Below are 24,661 nucleotides of genomic sequence, written 5' to 3'. Positions count from 1 at the left end.
AGACCATAGCTCTTCAGCTTTTTGTGATATAACTAGTGTGATGTTTTTAAAGCCATGTAAATGTCTGAAGTAATTTTCAGTTGCTACTGTTATCTCAAAGGTTAAGTAGCTCTGAGTATTAAAACTATCTTACCCTTTGAAAATTTTTTAGCTTAACTTCTGAGCTGCTCAGCTTCGTTTGCCTTTTTTCGTGAAGCTACATTATAGCTGCCTTCTCATCTGACTGATTTATAGCTTGAACCTCTCTAATTTCTTTCTGGAAGCTGCATTATCCATCCAGAAAATGTGCTCAGTTTCATAAAGGCAAAATGGGGATAAAAGATATGACCATTTTTAGTCACCCAGTCTGTTCACTTGTTTCAGTTTTCATATCTCTAACTTTTTAAAGAAAACAAGACTGTTTCTTAAAGGAATAGAAGTCTAGTTTTGCAGGAAAAAGATGTTCTCGGAATGTTTATGCTGTTGTTCTGTTTGAAGCCACATTTGTGCAGTGTGTGGTCTATTGCTTCTATAAAAAATCTAAGCAATTTTAAAAATATGAAACTGCAATTAGGGTTTGCAATTAGGAATCCTTGTTTATAACCCAAAATTGGAATTCCTGCAAGACACATAATAACAAAAATACGAAGAAATTACTTCAGAAAACTACTTATCTATATATTTTTTCGATATGGCAAAATCAGACTTGAATTATTTTTTCTTGCTCTCTGATATATCAGTTGCTTTTTTCAGTTCCCCCCAACCTTTTTTTTTAACGATAAAGTGAAAATGTTTGGTTTAGAATGAAGTTCTCAAAATGTGGCTAGGTGCAACGGAGGTGGTTCAGGTTGATGACTGTTAGAAAAGTAGTTTCTTCTTCAAGCTGTGCTAATGGGGGGAATGGTACTGATCTGAGAGTCATTCACTTCTCTCTTCTTGTTCAATATACACCTGCAACTTGTTTCAAAGTGAATGATGAAAATTTTGATGCTGTTAGAATTTAGGATTTCTGTTTTGGTTTGATTTAGCAGATGGTGGGAACAGAAGAGAGACATGGCATTGCAGTTGATTATTTTGCGGTATCTGTGTTTCTCCCATAACAGCCACAACTTGCTTTTAGGAACTGTTGTATTCAGATTTTGTATAGGAAAATAGTATTTTGCAAACTCATTATTCTGCTAGTTTAGAGTTAAGAAAATGCCTAACCATTTGGTTCTTGTGATTATTGTTATAATTCTTAATTTAGGCTCTGACGTGGGTCAAGCCTGGGCTTTTTCAGCAATGGAAAGAGTAAACATACACTGTGGAGCTTCTTGTGTGACAGTTGCCCAAAGAATTGCTTAATGAGCATAATGCTTACTCCTGCTACATTTTTTATGCTTGACTCAAGTAGGGCATTGACTTTGATTTGAGGATAACTGCTTGCATGATATAGAACATAAAGGAAAGAAATGTCTCCAGTCTAACAACCAAACTGTAGTGCATATTCTCTGTAAATTTGTGAACTTGACTGTTTTAGAAATGCAGTATAGTTTTTCTGTGAAAGAATTGTCTCCTGAGGTGTCTTAGCCTAAAATAGAGAGTGAGGAAAAGGTCTCTGAAGTCATACTTGTTTATTCTGTTGTCTGAAAATAATTCTTCCTCTTGTCCCACTTGAGGGCTGTACAAGAAACAGAGCGGGGGCTGATACCAGAGCAGCACTTGCTTCCAAGTCAGTGTCTTCTGGGAAATGCAACATGAAGCAGCAGCTTTCAAGCCCTGCCAGCTCCTGTCAGATTTCGCTGTATCAACCTCTAATTTATTGCCTTCTTTTTGGGAAATGCTATGGTCACAGCTAATGTAATTACTGCCATGCTGATCTAATAGTTACTCTAGAAGTCAAATTAGAGCTGATCATGAATCAATCCTCTGACAAAATAGCTGTTTCATTAGAGAACATTAATTAGTTGAAAGGAGTCCTTCTTTTTAGGAATGTACATACCAGACTTGCTGGGAAGTTTTTTTCTCTGGTCCAAAATGGAATTTCTAACCAAAGCCAAGCCTAGAATTGCAAAGAAGTCTAGGGGTTTAAGGAGTCATATGGGACAGAAGATAGGAAGCTTAAGACCCTTTTCCATTTCATTGTTAACACTGGGCTAAAGATGCTCCCTTTTCTGTCAGTGTCTTTGGTAAGTACAGTTCCACATTGTATAAGCAAATAAATGTTTTTATATTTTGGTCAAGATAGCTAAACCACAACTGACTCAGGTATGAGATCTCTTGGGATGTGGGACACAATTTTCAGATTTCTGATCTGAATGGGACAGGAAAGTGATTGAAAACTGAGGCTGTTCCTACATAATGCACTCCAGCTGTAGTCTTCACATTTCAGAAAAAAGCCCTGAGTGGGGTTCCAAGTTTCAAAAAGATTTTGGACCTGGTGGCAGCCAAACAAATCTAATTTTGAAGACAGGCAGATTATTTCCTATGCAGCCTTAATACAAACTCTTAGACATTTGCTTTACTTAGAACAAATGTTTTTAGCTGGCTTTTACTGAAAGCACTTCAGAACAAAGAAATGAAACACAAAATGTATGTAAACTTATGTATGTGTGTGCATCTGTAAAGATGCAGTATCCTCAAAGAATGTGGTATTTTCATGTAAAAAATAAAGTTAACTTGAATCTTAGCTTGTAGTTGCTTTTGTAGCTGAAGGAATGACTCAGGATGCAGGCTTGACAGTTATCTTCAGGCCTCCATATTTGTTTATGGTAGGAGGGGCTTCATAGTAAGTGCTACATTTAGGATGTCTGACAGCTGGTTGTTGAATGCCCATGAAGGTGTCCTTCAATGGCTTCTGAAGCTCTGAAAGCTGCAACAGGTTTGGCTGAAGAGAATTGCCTTTTCTTTGACCTGCAGTGTTCAGCCTGGTGACTTCAAGTGTTTAATACTGGTACAAGTATTTAAGTTTAGGTGTGAGAGAAATTAATTAATTGCATTCATTTATCCTAGTGGAATAGTTGCCATAAGACCACTTCTACTCCCTTCGGTAAAGAGAACTCTTTTATCCCATATAATTGATTCCTCTCCTGACTAGAAATTGCTGTTCTGCTACAGGGTGGCTAAGAGAAGCTGAAATGGGCTTTCTTCAGCTATGGTGCAGGGAGAACATCAGCTGCCTGCCAGGACAGCTGTGCGGACTGGGGCAGCAGCTGCCCTCGCTCCCAGGCTATACCTAGGACCTGCTGGGACAGCAGTGGTGAGAGGCAGAAAAGGAGCAGATGCCTCATGAGGGAGCTTTTCCAGGTTCCAAAGTCATGAGGAAAGATGAAAAGCTATAGTTCAATGGAAAACATGGGATGCTGTGTTGGGCATACAGCTTCTTCCCCATAGAGAGCTGCAGTGGGTGCTTGAAATATCTGTACTCTTAACAACACATCCTCAGTTGAGGGTAAGGTGCCAGCTGATGTGATTAAGCATGTGTCCAAGGAAGAGGAGCCTTGAGCGTGAGGCTGAGACTTGAGATATTGAGGCCTTGCTAATCCTGTCGCTATGGAGTAACTAATTTCTGACAAGCATGGTACACGTGTCACATACAGCATTATTACTGTATCTGTGGCTTGTGAAAGACTTTGTTTTCCTTTCATACCTGTCTGAAAGCCACCTTTTTCAAAAGTAGTATGTAGTGCTTTGTGAAACACCTCAATGTGTTGTGTTGGCGATCGGTGTCATAGGCAAAGGATAGTCAGACATAAAAAACCCCAAACCACAGAAGCTGATTGAAATAAGCCTTTCAGAGTTTTTGAAGGGATGCTTAGTGAGAAGAAACAGTAACAGAAAGCCAGAAAAAAAAAATAATGCTAAAAATTTGTTTGGGTTTTTTAACAGTGTTTCAGGTTGTTTCAACTAAAGCATTGTTTTTTAAAATAACCAGGTCATCAAGTCAGTCAAATGGCAAGTTTTTAGACTTTTTCTCTTGAAAGTCTCAGAAATCAGTTACTAAAACTGTATTAATACACAGTCAAGCATTGTGATCTTGGTAAACAACAGATTTATGACTGTTTAAGCAATTGCAAGGCATCTGCACATATTTTATCCAAGCCTACTTGCATGGTCCTGTGTATTTTTGTTAAAAGACAAAAGTCGTATTACGTGTTTAGAAAGAACAAATTAATGTTGACAATGAATGCTGACAACTGTAAGTTTAGCTTTTCCTAATTTTGAAGACTTGTCTTTCTAGCCTAAGTTATATACATCTATTATAGGGTTTTTTGGGTTTTTTTCAGGGCAGAGTACTGAAATTGTCACTGAAAAATGTTCAGTGCTTTAGGCAGTAGTACCTTGAAATTGAAGTTCTCACTTTTACTTCTTAAACACACTTAAAACTACTCTGTTCCCTAGCTTAAGCACTTTTATTTTGACATAATAACTGGCAAGAAATAAATATATGTTGGAGAGCAGAAATTTCCTACTACTGGAAAAATGAGAAGTTGGAACAGCCTTCCAGTCAGAAAAATCAGAGCTAAAGGTCGCTTTTATATGGAATTTTTTTACCCTGAAAAATATGTAGTTGCCAGCAATAGATAGGAATCAATTCAGCAATCCTGTACCCTATGCTCTGAACAGAAACAGCACTTGGTATTGTTATTTTAGTGGAGCATTGTGTTGCCCCGTTTATATCAGTCCAATTCTTAGTGCACATGTTTGCACCACATCTCAACAGATTGTACCACAATACTGACCTCATGTCAGACGGGGATTAGCTGTCTGAGCTGACTATACAAAAATGCTTAGATTAGGTACCTGATACGGGCTTATTAAGTACTTGCCTTTTGATCTCTGCCAGTTTGATGTTCTCCAGGAGTTTTAAAGACTTATTAAAAACATTTTTGAGCGTTTTATTTGTAAACAGGCATCAGTCTCAAGTTATTGAAATGTGTTTCCTTTAGAAAGCATGTTTCCTCCAGTGATTCTGAGGCAAGCTGCTGTAAACTGGTCCTCTGAGTATATCGGCACAGTTTAGAAAAGTCAGTTTCAGAAAGAGGCAAATGTGGTATACAAAGAGCGAGCTATAGACCAAAGGAGAATAAAAAGAGGGCACAGCATCAGCTCTGCTGTGCTTTCTCTAGCTGAGCTGAAAGGAAAAGCTGGAAGTGATCCATTGCCACTCTATGCTGCTGAAACTGTAGTTGAAGCGCTACTTGCATAAAGCTGATCTTTGATAAGGTAGCATGTATTTGCAAAAAGAGTATTGTGATGGCACAAGATACTTCTGTGCCTTTTTAGGAGGTCCTTTTTTAACACTGACAGCTCCCGTTGGCTTTAGAAAACTGAGTCACTCTTAAATAACATGAAAACTGACCTTAGCTTTGCAAACTTCAGTTTAACCTGGACAAGTGACATCTACACAAGGAAATAAAATTTCCTCTCTGTTAAGTTTCCATGGTACTTTTGTGAAGTTGATGCAGGTGTTTGAAAGAAAGAGTAACAGGTTCTTTATGGAACCCCTGGTAATACCAGAATACTTTATGAACAGGCCTGAGCCAGACAGATATCTTAAAATCACGGGTGTACTTCATGTGCTGTGGGTAGGAAATGTAAGTTATTAGCGCCAGTAATTCATGTAGAAAGCTCTATCTTAAACTGCATCTAAAAAACAGGATGTTTTTCTACCTCTAGAGTCCAGCTTTAATTTTTGGAGAGGGAAACAAACCTTCCTCTTATAATCTCTTCAAGGCTAGTTCCAAATTTCCCTGAATTGTTTATTGACAAGTAAAAAAGAACATTTGCAGTAAAAAGACCTGAGATTAATTCCGTAGTCCTTTCAACTGGTTTACCAGTAAAATCACTACACCAACAGTACATCAAAAGAGGTGCTCATGCTCTTACTGGTACTTGAGTGTCTTGATCTTTAAAAATTAGTCAATATGGTTGATGATGCATATCATTATGCTGAAGTTTTCAGTATGTTGCTATTCAATATTGATAATTCATGGTGATATACTGGCTTTTGCAGAATTTATTAACTTTTTCATTGGGAAAAAAAAGTGTCTTGACTATAAAAATATACCACATAGAAAGAATGTTAAATCTCCATAAACATTTACTACAATTTAAAAAATTACTTTATTTCCCAAACCACATAGTGAATTGACAATGGTAGAGGCCCCAATCTTGGTTGTGTTCCACTTCAAATATGATTATTTCAGGGAACCAGTTTCTAATGTACACTAGAGGGGTGTATTTCTCATTTCATCTGAGTGATACCAATGTGAAGTTGGTACTAGTGTGAAGTTGGTGTTCTGGCTTTGTCGGTTTTTCTGATGATCTCAGGTGAACATTGTACACCACTTCCTGACTTACTGGTACATGAATCCATTTACAGAAGTTCGATTTTATCTGTTGCCTGTAAATTACATTCACCTCCCAGGTAGACTGAAGATTAGCTACTAATTTATAAAATGTTGAGCCTGTGAAAGTCCTTGTGATTGTCTTAGACTGTAAGATGAGTAAAGCTGCTTAAGTAAATAAATACACATAGCAGTAGTCTATGAATTGCCTAGTGCAATACTAATTGTTCCTGTTGATTTTTATTTTTTTTGTCCAAATGAACAAACCTTTGTATTGCTGATCTTCAGTTTTTCTTAGGGTGCAGTGTCTTTTGTGATGTGTATGTGGTGGTGTTTTTTGTAGCCTTTTCTAGATTAGGCAGCTATTTTATGGTTGTTTATGTTCATGGAAGACTCGATTTAATGACCACTGTGGTCATTTGCAGTCCCATATTCTTGTCTGCTTGGATTTCTCAGTTAAAACTGTAAAATATATGTTTTCATGGAGCCTTATTCTTTAAACTGTCCAGTGCAAGAAAAGATTTCTTACCACTGCTAAGTCATAGGTAGAGACAAGTAAGGAAGCAGACTGGCTGAGGATTATCTTCTCTTTTAGCAGTGAACAGTCATAAATTTCAAACCGGAAAAACTGTATGCCTTGGTAGAGAGCTGATGCTGTGATTACCCATGATGGTGCATGCTTATGCCAGACTCAGGATTTTGCTAGCGAGCAAGTCAGAGCTGATCTCTGCAAATAGGCAGTGCCTGCTACCCTGTGCTCTTGCAGGACAGAGCTGGCATTCCCTGCAGGCAATTTGCTGCTGTGTAGTTGGGAATGAAGAAGCACTTCCATCTGACCTTGTGGTGCGAGAGTGCTAACATCTGGGAACCATTCATGGTCAAATTCCAGCGTTTCAACAAATATGTGACTTATTTTCCATTACTGCCTGTAGCAATCTCTTATCAACTGTATTCTCACTGTAGTTGTTTTTCTGGTTACTGATAAAGTTTAAAAAAACATCTTGAAAAATATTATTGACAATACAGTTGATTCATTGTAGAGAATTAACATATGCAATAGGAAAGAAGAATTGTTTGGATAATAGCTTGTTTTTTTCAGTCTAAGCTCAATATCAAGCATTTTAAAAATTTTTCAAAATTAGATTTTAGCAACAGTAGGTATCATCCCTTACTCTCCAATTCTGCTCCTGGAAAACTGCAGGTACAATTATTATAGTGCAAAAAACTTGGTTTAAACTTTACAAGAATACTTACGTTTGTAAAAGTGTTTTCTATCTTAGACTGTTGTAGCATCTCCCTGTGCCGTTTAAATGCAGTTCAGTTTTGTAAATAGCTTGTTGATTTACATTTTGCCCAAACCTGTTAGCTTTATATAATGAGTTTGTCTGAAAAATGATATAAGTCTTTGTGCTAAGAAGTAGTTTGAAGTTTAAGAGTTTTCAAGTCCCTGTTGAATTATGAGACTACATATTGCAAACAGGGAAATATGGGATTCTTTTTTATGTAGCCATAACATAAGAAGCTGGAGCAACATAGTGGTTCCCTCTTACTCTACAAGAAGATGGCTCAGATAAAGAAAATAATGTTCTTTTGTGCTCCAGTGAAAATTATCATAGACGCTGTACTAACAGAAATAATAGGAAAGGTGTTCTCTATATAATTTGACTATAGTTTGGAAGTTGTTTTTTTTTTTCTTTTAATATACACACCTGAGATGTAATACCGAAGTGTGTCCATCCCCGCTGGCTCTGGAATTTTTGCTTGGTCTGCATAGCAGAGTTGTCTGGGACCAAAGGAAAAGATACATATTTGTAAACTTCCATCTTTTCCCTTCCACTGCACTTACTTCAGTTTCTTGGATCACAGCTGAATTGATATTAATTTTATAGACATAAAATATGAGCTATTGACTTTTAGCATGCATGTTGACTGCATATGCTTTTGCTGTGCTATATAAACATTGGCCTGGATTTAAGTTCTGTGGTGCTTTGGCTAGCTGGGTGTGAGAGGGTCATATCAGGATATTTGTACTTCCTTTTGGAGGATTTCTTCCCTTCTTGAAGCCTTGAGTGATTTGGTTGAGAGCAAGCCAATGATTATGCTCAGCATGAGGTGATGAGAGACAGGAGTTTGTAGCCATTGTGAAGTAAAGAAACGGAAAAAGTTGCCGCTTTTCAGAAAGCATTTATTGCCACCAAAGCATTTCCACTCTGATATTAGCCTTAAGACTGCTGACCTTTGCGAAAAATTACCCAACAATCCCTGAAAACAACTGGAGGGAAAAATTAATGAATAATGATACCAAGTCAGGAAGGAAAAAAAAACCAGTCCTTTGTCCTGGTAGAGAGACAGTAACCTGAGTTTTCAGCTAGGCATCATTTTTTGCGTCAGTTATGAGATTGTCACATTTCCCAGAATGTTCAAAAGGAGTTTCTAGCTTCCTGGGGTGTTTTATAGATGGGTGATTTTATGTCTAGACTGATCAGATAGACAGATTTTTGTGTGTGTGCTGTGGTTCACTTTCATTTAAAAGAAAATAGACTTTTTAATATCTAAATAACAGCATAGTGGCAATATATCCACCCTCAGAAGTACATTAATTTGTCTGCAGTGTTTGGCAGTTTTCTCTGATTTTTTTGACAGAATATTTTTATTTTTCAAAGATAGCTTGCTAGCTGACAAGGGAAAACACAAGTACAAAGCATGGATTCAAAAGAAACTTAAAAATAAGTACACTATGGCATTTGCAATTCACATTTGAACACTGACAGGTAGTAATTTCCTCCAACTCACAGGATTCGTCAGTGTGATGGGTATTCAGTGCTTTCTTTTTCCTTAATCCTATATTAATATACTGAAATTATAAAAGGTGTATGCCATGTTGCATAATGATAAAAGTCACCAGTCTCTTCTCAAAATAAACCTCCTTTGGGTAGAGAATAGGCATGACACTTACAGTTGAGCACATATTACAGTAACATCTCTCCCTCAGAATTTGATGTGTTTCTACAGGCTTGCGCATGTTTTTCTCATGAGCTTCAACTCTGATGTAAAATACATCTCTGATTCAAAGATGCATTTAAGTTAACTATTAACCATAATAGTGTGCTGCTGTGTAAAGATGGTCATACTTCTTTTTTTAACAGGGTAGTGATGGGTAGAACTTTTTAACCAGTTGTGCTATCTATTGCACAATCCAGCTATACTTTTGGATTGAATCATAGGCATAATGTTGAAGGAACTATTACTTGAAGTGATTTATGTGATTACATAAGATAGAAAAGGTATGGGAGCTACTTGCTTAAGAATGAAAAAAAGATTGTGTTCACTTCCTCCCATTAAGTGTTACAGAATTTAATTTCTTAGTAAATCTGAAAAGAATACTTAGAAATATTTAGGAATTATTTCACATAAGAATAATAACACTTTGGATACACAATTAACATCACACTTGTTTAAAAGAAACAGTAAGATTCTTAGTGGATTTTCTTGGCCTTTCATTTAGCCTAAGAGCAATAAAATTGGAAATATGTGAAGTATGCCAGTTAGTGTAAGAAAAACAGTCCAGCTAACAGTGTGAAGTCAAATAAAAAATCACTATGGAGGAAGTGTCTTTGGGACTCACTAAGGATTTTAATATGTGTTTCCTGCAGCAGTAGCTGTACCTGGCTTACTGTGCTGGTTTCAGTAGGGCTACACAGTAGAAATCTTACGACAGCAGGACATCAGCCTGCAAAACTGGGCTTCAGCATAATTGAGCGAGTAGAAAACCAACTGAAACATCATACTTGACTCTTCCTATCAACCCAGAGGAATTTTGTGCAGAGAAGACCCTACAGGTCCATGAGCAGTTTTGGAGGGTATTGTGAAGAACACGTTTTTCTTTAGGTTAAAGAGTCCTTGTTTATTCACTTTTTGCATGAAATTAATCTCTTGCTCCTTTTAAGCTTCTGGGGTTTATTTCAGAAAATAGCATACACATTCATTTTAACAATGCTTTCTGTGTGAAATCTGAATCAATTATAGATGACTATAAATATCTTCTGTCTCAAAAAAAAAAAAAAAAGGTCAAGAGATTAAGGGTCCTGGGTGTTTATAGATAAAGCTAGATGTTAGGAAACAAAAGTTAGAGTGGGATGTTCAGGAGGAAGTGGTCTTTGATAGCAAAGGAGAATGGACCTAGAGGGGAACACAAAGATTGTAGGGATTTGAATGGAATTAATTGTTGATTGAAGAACTACATCCAAAAGTTGGACTGCACATCACTGGACACAACTGAAACATCTTCTAGGAGTTACCCTTCCATCAAGCTGCTAAATTTGCTAAGCCTCTGTACATCTGAACAAGCTTCGTAGCTGACCTCACAAAGTTTTCTGTATGTGACTGCGTATTTCCTTTTCCCCTTCTTGAGAAACTGCAAACTGCTAAGAATTTTGCTGATGAGAGGACTGCTTTCCAAACTTTAAACAGTTTTATTCTGATGACTGTCACCGAGTGGGACATGTATTCCTGGTCTCTGCTATTGTATTTCAAAAAGTTTTGCCTTTGCACTGTGTTATTCAAGACCACATTACAAAGCATTGATTCAGTATATTTTCAGGCTTGACACCACATTATAAAGCTATTTTCCAGTACAAATTATTCAGTACAAAACCAGCAAAGGAAGCATTATTTATGGGTTGTACAAAGCATTTAATTGGTTTTGAAAAGTATGTGGCTACTGAATCTGGAACCACTTTCAAATATATATTTCTTGGTCTTTTGGGGATATTTATCTACTTCTAATAAGAAGCCTTTTTTTAAATTATTTGGTCTCATTCCAGAAAGTCGGTCTTTTGCTCTTCAAAGGTTAAAGTAAAAATGCTGGAGGCAAAATTATACAAAGGTTCTTTTGTAGCCTTGAAAAATAAAAGGCTTGATTTAAGGGATACTGAAAAAGTTTCAGAAGTTGAAACTTTTTTCTTAATATACAGCTTTATTTGAAATACACTGATATTTAGCCAGCCAGAACTGAATGCAGCAGGAACTCCAACTACAGCCTTCTTGGCCTTCCACAATAAAGCCAGAGCACTGTGGCCCCTGAGCTCACAGATGGCAATTGTACCATGCCATGGTTATTTTCTTCCACTTGGGATGCCTGTGACTAAATCTCTTTTTCGTAAGACAAGACTGTATAATTCTGCAGTGACATTATCGCACATGAAGCAAAAAATAAAATGTGAAGATTCTCTTATTTGCTGGTCCAGCAAGAATCAACTTTTGTGTGTTTGAGCTTTTTAGCATTTTAAGTTATGTCTTTGCAAGCAGATCCGTGTTTAATCTTCCCTTGCTACCAGCCAGAGGTAGTCCAGCCCTGAACCCAAATCCATGGTGTTGTGTTGATTCAGCTAAAAGATCCAGCTTTCAGGAGGTTTTATCTGCTGAGGCTCAGTGCTGCACTTTTTGAGGAACACAGTCTGTTCTCTACTACTGGCTTGATTCCAGCTAGCTGAGGGCAGCAGCACAGGCTTGCACATGCCAACACACAGTGGTATCAGTTTCCTCAAGTGAAAGAGTTTTCTAATTGCAGAGGGTGGTATTATTTGCCACCATTTTGAAAATAAGCTTTTGTGGGAGGCCAAGCCAGTGCTCCCAGTCCTGCTTCCCTCACTGAGTAACTGTCACCAGCATCCCAATTGCTTCCTTTCATGCTGTTTGCTCTGTATGTTTTTTCTAAGATCACAACAGAAACAGGTAGTCTTTCACAATATCAGCATAAAATACTTCTAAAGGCAATCAAGTTTTGCCTTATAAACTAGGACATCCTTCCTAGTATCACTTAGCTTTCAGTACATTTTGATCAGATGCACTGTTCTGTGTTGCTGTATTGTACTCCAGTGCTGTTCGCAGATCTTTAAAATATCCTTACATCATTGGTTGTAATATGTGCTGTATAAGACATTAAAGCAATATTATTTTTTAATTTATTTTATTTTTGCAAGAGGTCCAGGTATATGAGAACTCCATAAAACATTTGAATCTTATTTTAATCTTCAGTTTAGATTTCTCTATTCTCTTTTATTTTCCAGGATGGAAGCAGTCTGGGATTTCTTTTTTGCTAGTAATTTCTTTTGTTTCCCAACATTTCTCAGTTGTGCATACATTTGCAAGACATTTCTACTTGTTTTGTCGTCCTTCTTGATTGCACTTAGACCTGCTTTGTTTCAGTCTCTTCTTGCAAAATACAGAGGAATTGATAAAGTCAACTGAAATGCTATAGCAGTAAGTGTGAAATGGAACAAAAATAACACTTTGACCACACACTGGTGGGGAGAAGTAGTGTGCAGCCAACACGTAAGCCCTGTTCAATGCAAAGTGCAAATTTGTCCTTTCCCAGTTTTGCAAAAAACATTTCTATTTCTCAGAATAACCACCATTTATAGAGGATGCAATTGTTATTTGCTACAGACCGTACACAGATAAAATATCCTAACTGAATTTACTCTCTTCTCTTGGCTAAATCAGTCTTCATGATGTCATTTATTGTGGGTGATTTGTGGTGATCTATTTTTTATCAGTAAAAAGCCAGGTGTTAGGCTTTGTTCTACAGTTCGGGTTATGTTTATATCCATCTGTTCTAGGAAAATGAGAGTGTCTATTCTGCAGTTCTTTGAAAAGGTTAGAGTGGCCAGGCGACATTCACTTGGATAAGTGCCAGGGAAGTCTAGTTTTGCACAGTTTAGAGGCAGAACAACCAGACAGACAGAACGAACGTTTGGTTAATAGATCTCATTAAATAAAACAGAAAAAAAATTTTTACTGGCTACTGGACAAGTATGAGCTACTACTCTAGGTTTGTAATAGAAATAATATTTGGGTTGTTGTCCTGGTGACTGAGTGTTAACCTTTCACATATAGGTACAAACTGTGCTCAGCAAAGAATGCCACATGCATCAGCTAGTGTTCTCAGCAGTTTCAGTCAGTAGTGAGAGAGATGTTGTCCCAGGTTTTCTACAGTGCCTCGTTTCTTGGAGAACATGAAGTTAATAGATGGAACTTCAGCTTTATCCTTTGATAAACATTTTTATTCTGCATTTCAAATTTGTATTTTTAGTCATTCTGTTAACACAACATGAAATAATTCAAAATCTTAATTTACCTACATTAATTGTGATTAAATATATGGTCAAGTACTACGTACCTTACAAAAAAATGGGGTTTTTCTCATTAATCGCCATAACTCTCAAAAGAATCCTCTTCAACTTCCCTGTAGCTCTTCTTTTTCCATTGCTTCTGCCAATAGTCTTTTTAATTCATATACACAAGTTCGCCAGAAACAGATGAGAATGCATGCATCTTAGAAACTGGAAGTTTGGAAGAATGCAAACTAGATATTGTTATTAATATAAAGGATTGTTTTCACAGTCACAATCAGTGATATTTTTAAATGTTCTGAATAGTCGGCTCATGTAAAATGTTCTTTGTACTGTGAAATGAAACAAAATGTGAAAGCTAGGCTGCCATAAATCAGTAGATTATATACTGTTAATTAACAGTATAATGTGGGTCACTGTAAACTCCATTCCATTTATCATCTGCAGATTTGAACGCATCTTTGACTAGTAAGATTTTCTTTTACAGAATCTGTGGAAAATGTAGTAAGATACCATTAAATCTATTAATTTTAAGTTAATCTTACACTGCTTATCATGACCCTTTTATTCAAAAATATTATGCTCATGTTTCATAGGACATGGAAACCACAGGAGGTCATGTAATACATTTGCATGTTAAAATATGCCACACAGTTTGTGTATGAAGTCAAACCAAAGCATCTGATTTCTGGCTAAGATAGAATGGGAAGAGGAGAGAGCTAAAGGATAGCCATACTGGATCAAATCAAGACTGTGTTTTGTCCAGTATCATGTCTGCAGGAGTACATGTAAGCCAGTAGCTAAAGACAAAAAAATAACTGAGCAAGCATATATCATATGCCTCTTCCAATTTCTGAATATTTCCAGCTGAGGGGATTTCCTAAACCAGATGTGTGTTCTGTATGGTTTGTAACCTGGAGTGGATTTGTCTTCCTCAGTTACCCATTGAATGTATATAACATTTAGCATACAAAACATCCTTTGTCAACAAGGTCTGCATGTTTATTCCCTCCTTGTGGAGTCACCTTCTTTTTATTTCTGACTATTCTGGCCCATCTAGCTTCTTTTGACTCCTCCAGCTTTATTTGTTAGAAGATGATTCTAATTTGACCTCACTCAGAAGCACGAGGATTTGGGGAGTTAGTAGCAAATAGGTGTCATTTTTTTATTCCTCTTCTAGTCTTCTTATTTTAGCATTTCACATTTTCAAACTTTCTGTGATAGCTATGAGGATTAGAAGTGTATTTGTTAAAATATCACATAACAGATTCAGGAAACTTTAAGACCATTTACTATGATGAATACACAGTAAAAATCACGGTAGTTGTCAATACTGCATCATTGTGAAGAAATTCCCTGTCTATCAGCAGATGCTGGACTGATGATGGAGTACACAGTGATGGAGTATACAGAGCACAGAGTAACTTTCAGTAGCTTTAGGAGAAGAGCTGGAATCTGTGGCCTTTAATATTTCATATCATAATATGTTTTAAATATCATCATAAGGTGAGCAAGGGGGAAGAACATTTCTTTGAGCACCGCTAGAAGGGTGTTTTGTCCATCTTATTCAGGGGCTAAAGCGAACAGACTTCTGGAGATCTTTGAGAGGCAAGTCAACATGGATAGATTTTGCATCTACCATTCTGCAACTAAACAATGAATTTAGACACTTACTTTAGCAGATGATCTCATTAGAACCATTTCATTGTCTAGGAGGTAGGTTGGGAGTCTAAATTACATGGTCTGAATCCCACACATGATGTCAAAAATAATAATAACAATTGCTTTCACTCTGAAATTTAACAAAATATTTGAATCAGTGATTACTGAATTTTTAAAAATCGATTTTGTTGATTTTAATTATGCTTTGATGACCGAGAGTGAGGAAGGAAAACAGTTATTGCACATGAGCAGGCATAGCAGAGTTTCTTTAAACATAAATGTTTAAGGAAGACAAAAGATGCATGGATTTCTTTTCTGACAAATTATTTCCCATCTGACTGTCAGCCATGAATTTTTCCTTATCACTTGCAATGGATCTTTTCTGAAGAATGAAAATAAACTCTGTTTTAGTTTGTTCACTTCTTTATATTTCCTGACTCTGACTACAGGAAGAAAAACTAAAATAACACAAATGAAACTTCCTTTTTTTGCTGTCCAGTGAAACTGGAAATACCTCCTGAGTGATAAATAGTCTTCTGTGATAATTTTTCTGCATTAAGCAGGAAATAAGATGCTGAGAGAGATGCATTAGTATTGACCACTTGGGAGCTTAATTATAGGAACAAAATTTCTATGAGAGTATCATTGTCTCAATGGTGAATATCACAGATGTATTTTAGTAACTGGACATTATTTAGATGCTTTGACATGCAGCATTATGAATTTGGGTATTTTTATGTAACTGTCAAATGTCAGCAAATGATCATGAAATGCTTCTTTGAAAGGAAATGAAAGTTGTGTACAATTGTCTTTTTAAGTAGTCTTGATCTACAAATTCAACTAATTTTTGACTCTTGTGAATTAAATACACAGCTCTGCAGCAGCAGAGTCAGTGGTTGCTTTTGAAACTGATTTCAACAGAACAAAGATGGAAGAGATGACTATAAGAAATAAAAAAATAAAGAAAATATAAATAGCCTTATTTTTATATATGAATAGTAATTTTGGCTTCTTAATGAGGTGGGTTTTGGTTATAACTTCAAGCTGGAGTTTTCACCCAGGTCATTTTTCTGAAACTTGCTATACAGTCATATTTTTACAGTATTTTTCCTGATGATGATCACTGAGCTTTAGGGTATGGGAGATCAGTCTGAAGAAGTATCTGCTCTCATGACTGATCTCATCATAGTCCAACACCACCATTGTAGAGCAGCTTTTCCTAAGTGGGTAAATGTTGGATTCCTGCAAATAGAATTAAGAGAAAACGATATGCTTTTTTTTTTTCTGTAATATAGATTAAAAGTAAATACATCTGAAAGCTTTTCCTCATTCTTTTCCCATCTGTGTCTTCTGCAAACAGTTGAAAAATTAGTTAATTCTCAAATTAATGAAAACTTGGAAACTACTACCTTGAATGAGGGAAGGAACATTTTGTGTAAAATTCTTACATTAGTAATGCATTGAGCTAAGAGGAGTAAAAATAACTAAAAAGTTACTTTATTTACTATTGAAGGTAATAGTACTTTACTTAGTTATTTGAATTGTGATTTACAAATGAGTGATGGACATGCAAAATAGGTTTTAGGTACAGAAGTCCAGTTACTAACATCTCTGAATTTAGCTCTGTATATATGTGTGAGGAAGTCTGTTTTAGATCTCTTACCAGCTGTGATAAATATGTCCAAAATGCCACTTTCAAACCCTGTCTTATACCCTCATTAAGACACAATTGAACCTTGATTTCTTAAAAGTCTCGGGGTTTATGTGTATTGCTACATATTACTTTTTTTTTTAAAGCTCTCTTTTACCTCGTTGGCTCTTCCAATGTTGATGTGAAAAATGCAATGACCTTCAGTGGCTCTCTGGAAGACATGTTCGGGTACACAGTGCAACAGTATGAAAATGAGGAAGGGAAATGGTAAGCTCTTTTTCTTTTCTTAATTGAACACTCCAAATTATCAGCTATTCAATGACTCAGGTGCTATTTGTAAGTATGCCTGATACGTATGAGTCAGATTCTGTCAGTCATATTTCTTAAACTAATGCACAGTCCCAAAGAAACCTGGAAAGATTGGGAGACTGAAAGATCCAAATTTGTATCTACATTTAGTTCCTCAAAGACATAAATTAGTTTACAAAGTGGATAAATTCCCTCGTTGATGGAGCTGAGAACGTTTTGTGTTAAGCCTGAGCCTCTTTTTTCCATTTATCAAATAAAACCATTATTTATCTTTTCTTTGTGTTAATGTATTGGCAGTGAAATTGCTCCTGGTTTACCTAACTAATCTGTATTACATATTTTTTTTTAAAGTTTTTCATCAGTGGTTGTCTGAACTGAGTTTTTTAACTAGTGGGAAGATTTCCCTGTCAAAACATTTATTAGTACAGTACTCCACCTTCCCTTTTGAAGGGCTAATTATGCTTTGCAATTGGTAATATAGTCGCATTTGGAACTTGGAGTCTTCTTAACCTGTCTTTTCCTTATTGTTTTCCTGAATTAGAAGTTGCATTTTGGCGTGCTTAGTGGTATCATTGCTTCTTGGTCTTTTGAAAAACACCTGCTCATGCTTTTCCCTTGTAAAAACGAACTTCACAGGGTAACCACTGGGTTGGTGGACTGAAATAATGATTGGATGGTAAAAGTTCTGGGAATCCTGAGATCTCTGTCATTATTTGCACATTGCTCTGGTTTTCCGAGAGCTTTGCTAGTAATTTGACATTCTTGGTAAACCCAGGGACTCCTGTGGGCAGCCTGGGACAACAGGCACATAGCTGCATGACAGCCAGGTCAGACTGGTCTGCAGCGCCCGAGCAAACCCCCCTGCAAGCACAGGGACTGTCTGACTCCAATTCTGTCCACCGCTGCAGCACAGTGTTCACTAGCCATAGAGGATGTTCAGAGAAATAAAATTGCAGAATCTGCTTTTGAAAATGCTGGCTCTTGATTGCCCAGGTTGTAGGATGTTTAAATATACATCTGCATGAGGGTCATGGGAGAATAATAATGACCTTCTCTGAGCTAATTTAGACCTTCAGGACATGGTATCCATTCTAGGAGCTGGGTTTTGCAGAGTAAGCTGTATTGTTGTAAACTGTCCTGAAACCTTTCAAGAGCAAAATATAATATGAGCTGGAAATGGCGACTCTTCCAGTAGCTGAAGGAAGACAGGAATCTAAACTAGTGTGCTAGATCTGAACATCTCTGAAATTAAACTCCAGAGCTGCTGTTAAATTGTCAAGCTTTCAAGTTGCTTTCAGAATAGCAACATCCAGAGCAGGAAATCTGTAGGTTGACAGTTAAATATACAAAGCAGCCTTGTGATACTTTTTGTCAACTGCTATAATGCTACCTAGATACCACAGATAGAGCTTTTCAGCAACACATGTTCTGTGAACCTGACTGCTGCTGTTTCTCAAGAGAATTTGGGTCCCCTAAAAAAATCTCCTGTGCAAAAAGACAAAATAGCCTTTCGGACCACTTCTTAATTTATTAGTAATGAAAAAATCTTAATGGATCACAATGAGCTATTCCAATAACGCTTTTTTTAGAAGCTGGATTGTGTACTGGGTTTAAGTTCTCCTTTCTGTCTTTTTTTAATCCGTAGGCTACATTTTACATGTTATGTCATTCTATTCAAATATCTTCTGCCTGGATGCATGAATTTATTATTAAGGTTGAAATGGTTCTCTCAGTAACCCTTCACAATCTTCTAATTGTCCAGGTGCAAATCTTTCTGAACTATTAGTATTAATGGCAGGATTTCTGTTTCAGAGTATGCTGTGAATTCTGATTTAATTCAAGTTATTCCTTACACAATTAATGGAGCCAGTTGTTACCTGCTGAGTAATGCTGGGCTATTTAGTGTAGCTAATGAAGATGTGAGAACAAAAAGAGTGTCCATCTCTAAACAACATTTCCTGCTGAAAACTGGATTTAGGAGTGGATGCTAATTTGTGGTGCTTACAAAATACTGTATGAGAATAGTGATTTTTGATCACACCAAATTTTGAAAAAAAAATTGCACAGGATAAAAATCCTTCACATTTTAAAAATTTGGAATTTCTTTTAATAAACCTTTTAATAACATTATTTTTTATTATGAAAGGAAGATGATGTATTTTTCACTGCTGGTTCACGTTACTTAAGAATGAATTCTTCAGGGTGCTTATGAGCCTCTCCTTTGGCATTTGGTCTCTCAGCATTGAAAATATATTTTCTTCTAAAATATATTAAAGATCAAGGAGATATTAAATAAAACATGTATTTCCTTCTGTATTACTTTGAATACTTGTCATCCACCCACCAATATTGCTTTTGTTTTCCACTGGAATTTTTTAAAATGTTATTCTATTGTGTAATGGTATTCTATTGTATTTGGTACATAGGCACATTCTCTTTCTGTGTCCTTAATAAAGAGGAGACAGAATGGCTGCTTTTGCTTGTATCTGAACTAGCATAACAGTTACATCTCTTGCTCTCCATCTTGTACTCCTAGTATGGAACTTGCTGCAGCTGTGCTCTCTCTGTAAGTTTTATTTGCTGACTTTCATGCCTTTTAAGAAGGAAGAAATTTCAGGTAACTTATTTCATTTGCAGGGTACTTATTGGTTCACCGTTAGTTGGCCAACCTGAGAAAAGAACAGGAGATGTATACAAATGTCCTGTAGGAAGGGACAGCCAATCACCCTGCATAAAACTGAACTTACCAGGTATGAAAGAAAATAAAGCTATGTCACATGGAGGAATAATAGAGGTCAGATCTTGGGAGATTTAGCTAGTAAATATGCATTAGAAATGTTTCGATAGAGAAAAGTTACTTAGGACTTCAGAGTTAAATGTGAAGGAAGTTGTGTTTGTAACATCAAAAATAATTTTATTTTAAAGCTTCACATTGTCCTATGGAAAACATGCTCATGATTTTAGAATAGGCATTTGGCTGTTATCAAAACTTTATTATGACTGGCATTAACTGACCGTGCTTGGCAATCCTGGCCATGGAGCCAGGAAGGCCATGGAGCATAGATTCATGGATTAGCCTTTCCAAAGCTCTCTAAAGCCAACAAGAGCCTTCATAATGCCATCAGTAGTATTCTGATGAGAACATAACTAGCCAGAACCAGGCTGATGCATCTTAATATGTTACAGATAAATATTAATCATTTTCTTGCTCATGTCAAGAGATATGTGATGTAGACAGGAAGAGAGTTCCTGCTAATATGAATTTCACTAAATACACATGTCATGGTATTTTTTGTCTCCTCTTTTCCCTTGAAAACCTAAATGTCAGTAATGTAGCATAACAGTAACAAATATAAAAGCTGTTAAGTCATTTATAGCAGGACGGCGTAAAAATTACTCGTTTTCTAATTAGCAAAACTCTATGAATAGTAATCTCTTGCTTTCATTGTGCTGTTATTTTTACTTCTTTTCTTTTCTGCGGTTCAAGAAAACTATTTGAGACAGCAACCCAGACAAATTTTCTGGGATAAAAGCCAGTCCCAGAAATTTTTCTTGATTGTTGCAATTGAAGAAGGAGGAGGAAGGGTGCTAAAATATTTGATGAAACCAATGTCAGTCTGGGTTTTATTTTAGAAGCTGGAAGCTCCATGCTAGGGAATATATACTTTAACATTTTATTTCCATGTTCCCAAATACTTAACATTTTAATCTATTTATAGCTTCTACTTCAGTTCCTAACATCGTGGAAGTAAAAGAAAACATGACTCTTGGAACAACCTTAGTGACTAACCCAAAAGGAGGCTTTCTGGTAAGAAAGGACTTTTTGCCAATTTTAAAACTCTGTTTTTTCCTCAGGTATCATAACAAAAACATTTCACCCTTTTTCATCTTTTAAAGGCATGTGGACCACTTTATGCTTATAAATGTGGACGTTTGCATTACACAACTGGAGTTTGCTCTAATGTCAGCTCCACTTTTGAAACCGTTGAGGCAATTGCTCCATCTGTGCAAGGTATGCATGCCACAGAAATTCTCTTATGTGTGTGAAAATACAAATTGCCAAAGACGACAAATGTATACACATAGGCATACCAAAAAATATGAACTGCTTAACTTAGCTACCAGCATTACCATGTTAAGTAAATGTTTTCATTGTCCGTATATAACCTAAATTCTTGCTACTTTTGGAATTTATCTCAGTATAAACAATCATTAGAGTGCTATGTAACATCCAAACACAATTGCTAAAAATAGTTGCTTATGTTTTTTACTTAAGGCCAAAAGCCTCTTTTAAAATAATGACTGCATGTTAAGAACTAATACAAACCCAATTTAGTAATATAGATAAAAATCTTAAAGACCTGGTTCTTTGGAAAAATCAAAGAGGAGCAGGTTGACATTGAAGAAGGTAGAGGTCACTGGTAAATACTCCGGTTATGTGATCTAATCTTAAATTTCTGCTTACAAGAGAGTGCCTTGCTGATAAAGGGAACACAAACGATTTAAAATACAATGCAAAAAATGATGAATGACAGTTGGCATCAAACATGTCAGTTCAGCCCCACTGCAGAAAGATATGCATCTGTTACTAATCACAAAAGTAACTGGAGCTATGAGATCTATTTGATCCTTGTTAGTATCAATTCTTATGTGTCAATTTGTGTTGCAGAGTGTAAAACCCAGTTAGACATCGTCATAGTCCTTGATGGGTCCAACAGTATTTATCCATGGGAGAGTGTCACAGCCTTCCTAAACAGCCTCCTGAAAAACATGGATATAGGTCCCCAGCAAACACAGGTAATACAGTAGATATTTTATGGTTGTTTCATTTTCAAGGAAAAAAGGGATTTACAGGAAATGGGATGAAAGCATCATCTATGGAGCTCTTCAATTCTAAGAATTTATGTCAATGGAGTACTGAAACAAAATAGCTGAAACCACAACTAAGTGAGTGTCTGCCACCAAGTAGCAATGTCAGGGAGGATGACCAACTTTTTAACCTAGAGACAAAAGTTAAGTGCGTTAAATGAGGCCGTTTGAACACTGTCCTTTCCCACTTCCTTCCTCTTCACAACCACTTCTTGTCTTCTTTTGTACTTCATAGCACATGCTCCTGCAAGGCACACATGCATGGTTCTGACAGCCTTTAGTTGTAAGCTTTTTCGAGCAGCATTCAATATTTTGTACTATGGACTACTGAGCATACAGCTTTTAAACATTTGGAATCATAATTAATGAGTGGCTGTTAAAGCCACATGTTATTAATGGCAGAAGCTGCATATATATAATAAGTGGAGAGGGCCAAATTCCCAGCTGCTATAAATCAGCACTGTTCCACCAGAATTAACAGAGCTACAACCAATTACCCCAGCTGAGGATCTGACATATGTTTCACAGTCTGCTGAACAGACTATGTAAATAGCAATCCCAGCAGAACTCGGGGAAGGGGAAAACATGGACTCTGGGATACATTTTAACACAGAAAACTTTATGAACAACAACAGAAGAAACTGGGTCTTCCTTTCACTTCTCCCTTTTCCCATTCCCAAAATCAAGGATTTACTGGGATCCTGTATAATACTTGATATGCTGCAAGCCAGTACTTAGCAGTTTTGCTACTTCAGGTTAGCTCCTAACATTCTGCTCCTGCCTTCACAAAGGAGACTGTGAGAGGTTGTAAAGGATACCTCTGTCTGCAAATCCTCACCATTTTCCAAGTTAATCGGGGTTTGTGAGTTACCACCCAACTCCCATTGGCTGTACCGAACACTGGCTGATAAAATTATTACTTATAAACAGTCAACTTTACAATCATGTCCCATTCTTAAACATGCTGTTCTTTGAGATATTGTGAGGAAGAAGGAAAAACACTTTGTCAAATTTAACAGAAAGGAAAAAAAAAATTCTTCCTGGTCCCTTAAACTGGTGATTACCCAAACATGTGCCATCTTGGGAAAATACTTAAACCTGAACTTCCCACTGTGGGGCAATGGCTGTATGGAAATCATCACTGCCTTCTGCCCAAAGGGCTTCATGGGAATAATATGCAGGGCCATCAACTCTACTGCACCCTCACCCCTCTTCCTCACCCTGCAATTCCTAAATTTTTACATTGCCACACCTCTGTTATGTTCGATTTTGGAATCCTGCCTCATCTGTGTGGCTCAGCTCATGCACAAAAGGTCTCTTCATGACCTGCACTCCAGCAGCCCCCCATCTCCACTTCCAAATTCCATTCTACCCAGTTTGGCATAGCCAGCCCTCTTCTCACATGTACACTTACTCAAGAACATCAGCTTTGGCATCTGATTGCTACAGAGCAGAAACATTTGAGAGAGAGATAAGAATGGAATAAGGAGAGAGGCTGAAAAACTTGAAATGGAAGGCAAAACCTACGTGGAATTTTCTCAGTTCCTCTTCCCTGCCTCCCCAGAACATATCCCATTTCTCTCCTCCCCTCTGAGCCCCCTACTTGGGAACCCTGGCACAGCCAGAGGTAGCAACAAGTTTATATCGTCTCCCCCACCCACAGTCTCCTTTCTCAGAAACTGTGTTTAAATGACTATTGAATGGGGAAGAGCAGAAATGACAAAACATCTCCCCTCTCCTCTGGGAGCACAGAATAGAAATACAGGAACAACTGTTACTTTCTGTCTGTTGAAATTGATTTTTCCATGTTCATCTTTTGGGGATGTTTGAGCACATAGAAATCAGTGGACTTCCACTGACTTCAGATTGTTTTTCTCCTGCACGGGAAAGGAATGAGGTGATTACAAAGTAACTCCTTAGGACCTTGGGTGTGACTTGTTCAAAACTGTGTTTTGATTAGAGACTTGCAAGACGTTTTATTTCCACTTACCCCCTCCATGAACAATGGTCATTAGATTTGTGGCAAATCAAAAGATAAATTCCTCAGTGTCCCATGTTTGGCAAATTTGAAAGTGAAAGCCAGAAGATTCAGATGCAAAAAGCCAAAGTTTATGGTATAATTTTTTCAGAAGTATTTCCTTCCCTTCCTCTTTCTGTTCTCCAGAAAATCCACAACACCATACTGATGGTTAAGCTGCATATCCTGAGTTTAGGGATAAAAGAAGTAAAGGGAAAGTAAGGTTAGAAAAGTAGAAAAGGCAGAAGGAATTAAATGAGAAAAAATGTTGCAAGTAGGAACAAAATATCTCTCCTGGCCTTATTCCACATTTTAATGTAACTGCAAAGCAAGATAGCTTTTTTCCTCTCTTTTAAAGTTTTGTAGAGATAATTACCTTTTTAATATGAGGGTGTATTTTTTAATCCTTTACATTAGCAACCTTCTGTGGTAGAAGAATATCAAAAGAGAAAGCAGATTACTTTGATATGTTTAATCCCAGCTTTAAAGCTATATTGGAATGGCCTTCAGAAATTTTCAGACATTATTTCTCCATTAATATATGACATAGGCAGTTATAGGTGTTTGACCTCTATCTGATTATATCTCCAAAGGGACTGTATCAGTGGGCTAAGAGGCCATGCCATGTCATATCTTATGATCAGTTTTATCTCTAGAAGGACAGAGTGTATTAAAGAGGTATTAAAAAGATTCAGGATGAGGAAAGACTTTT

At 36.8% G+C, this 24,661-nt stretch overlaps 1 protein-coding gene across 3 annotated transcripts in view; it reads left to right on the top strand.

Moving 5' to 3' along the window:
* The window catches only part of ITGA1 (integrin subunit alpha 1), a 75,198-nt gene that overhangs the window by 11,515 nt on the left and 39,022 nt on the right, over nucleotides 1-24,661 (top strand). For 2 of the 3 annotated variants that reach the window (XM_074855812.1, XM_074855811.1), the window contains exons 2-6: nucleotides 16,901-17,021; nucleotides 19,701-19,813; nucleotides 20,783-20,871; nucleotides 20,961-21,075; nucleotides 21,733-21,860. In XM_074855812.1, coding sequence (XP_074711913.1) covers nucleotides 16,901-17,021; nucleotides 19,701-19,813; nucleotides 20,783-20,871; nucleotides 20,961-21,075; nucleotides 21,733-21,860 — 566 coding nt within the window. The remainder of the gene's footprint in view (nucleotides 1-16,900; nucleotides 17,022-19,700; nucleotides 19,814-20,782; nucleotides 20,872-20,960; nucleotides 21,076-21,732; nucleotides 21,861-24,661) is intronic. The other variant, XM_074855813.1, reaches the window with a different exon arrangement.

Source organism: Strix uralensis, chromosome Z, assembly GCF_047716275.1.
Source record: "Strix uralensis isolate ZFMK-TIS-50842 chromosome Z, bStrUra1, whole genome shotgun sequence".
Taxonomy (NCBI): Eukaryota; Metazoa; Chordata; class Aves; order Strigiformes; family Strigidae; genus Strix; species Strix uralensis.
This window is presented reverse-complemented; position numbering and strand designations above follow the sequence as displayed.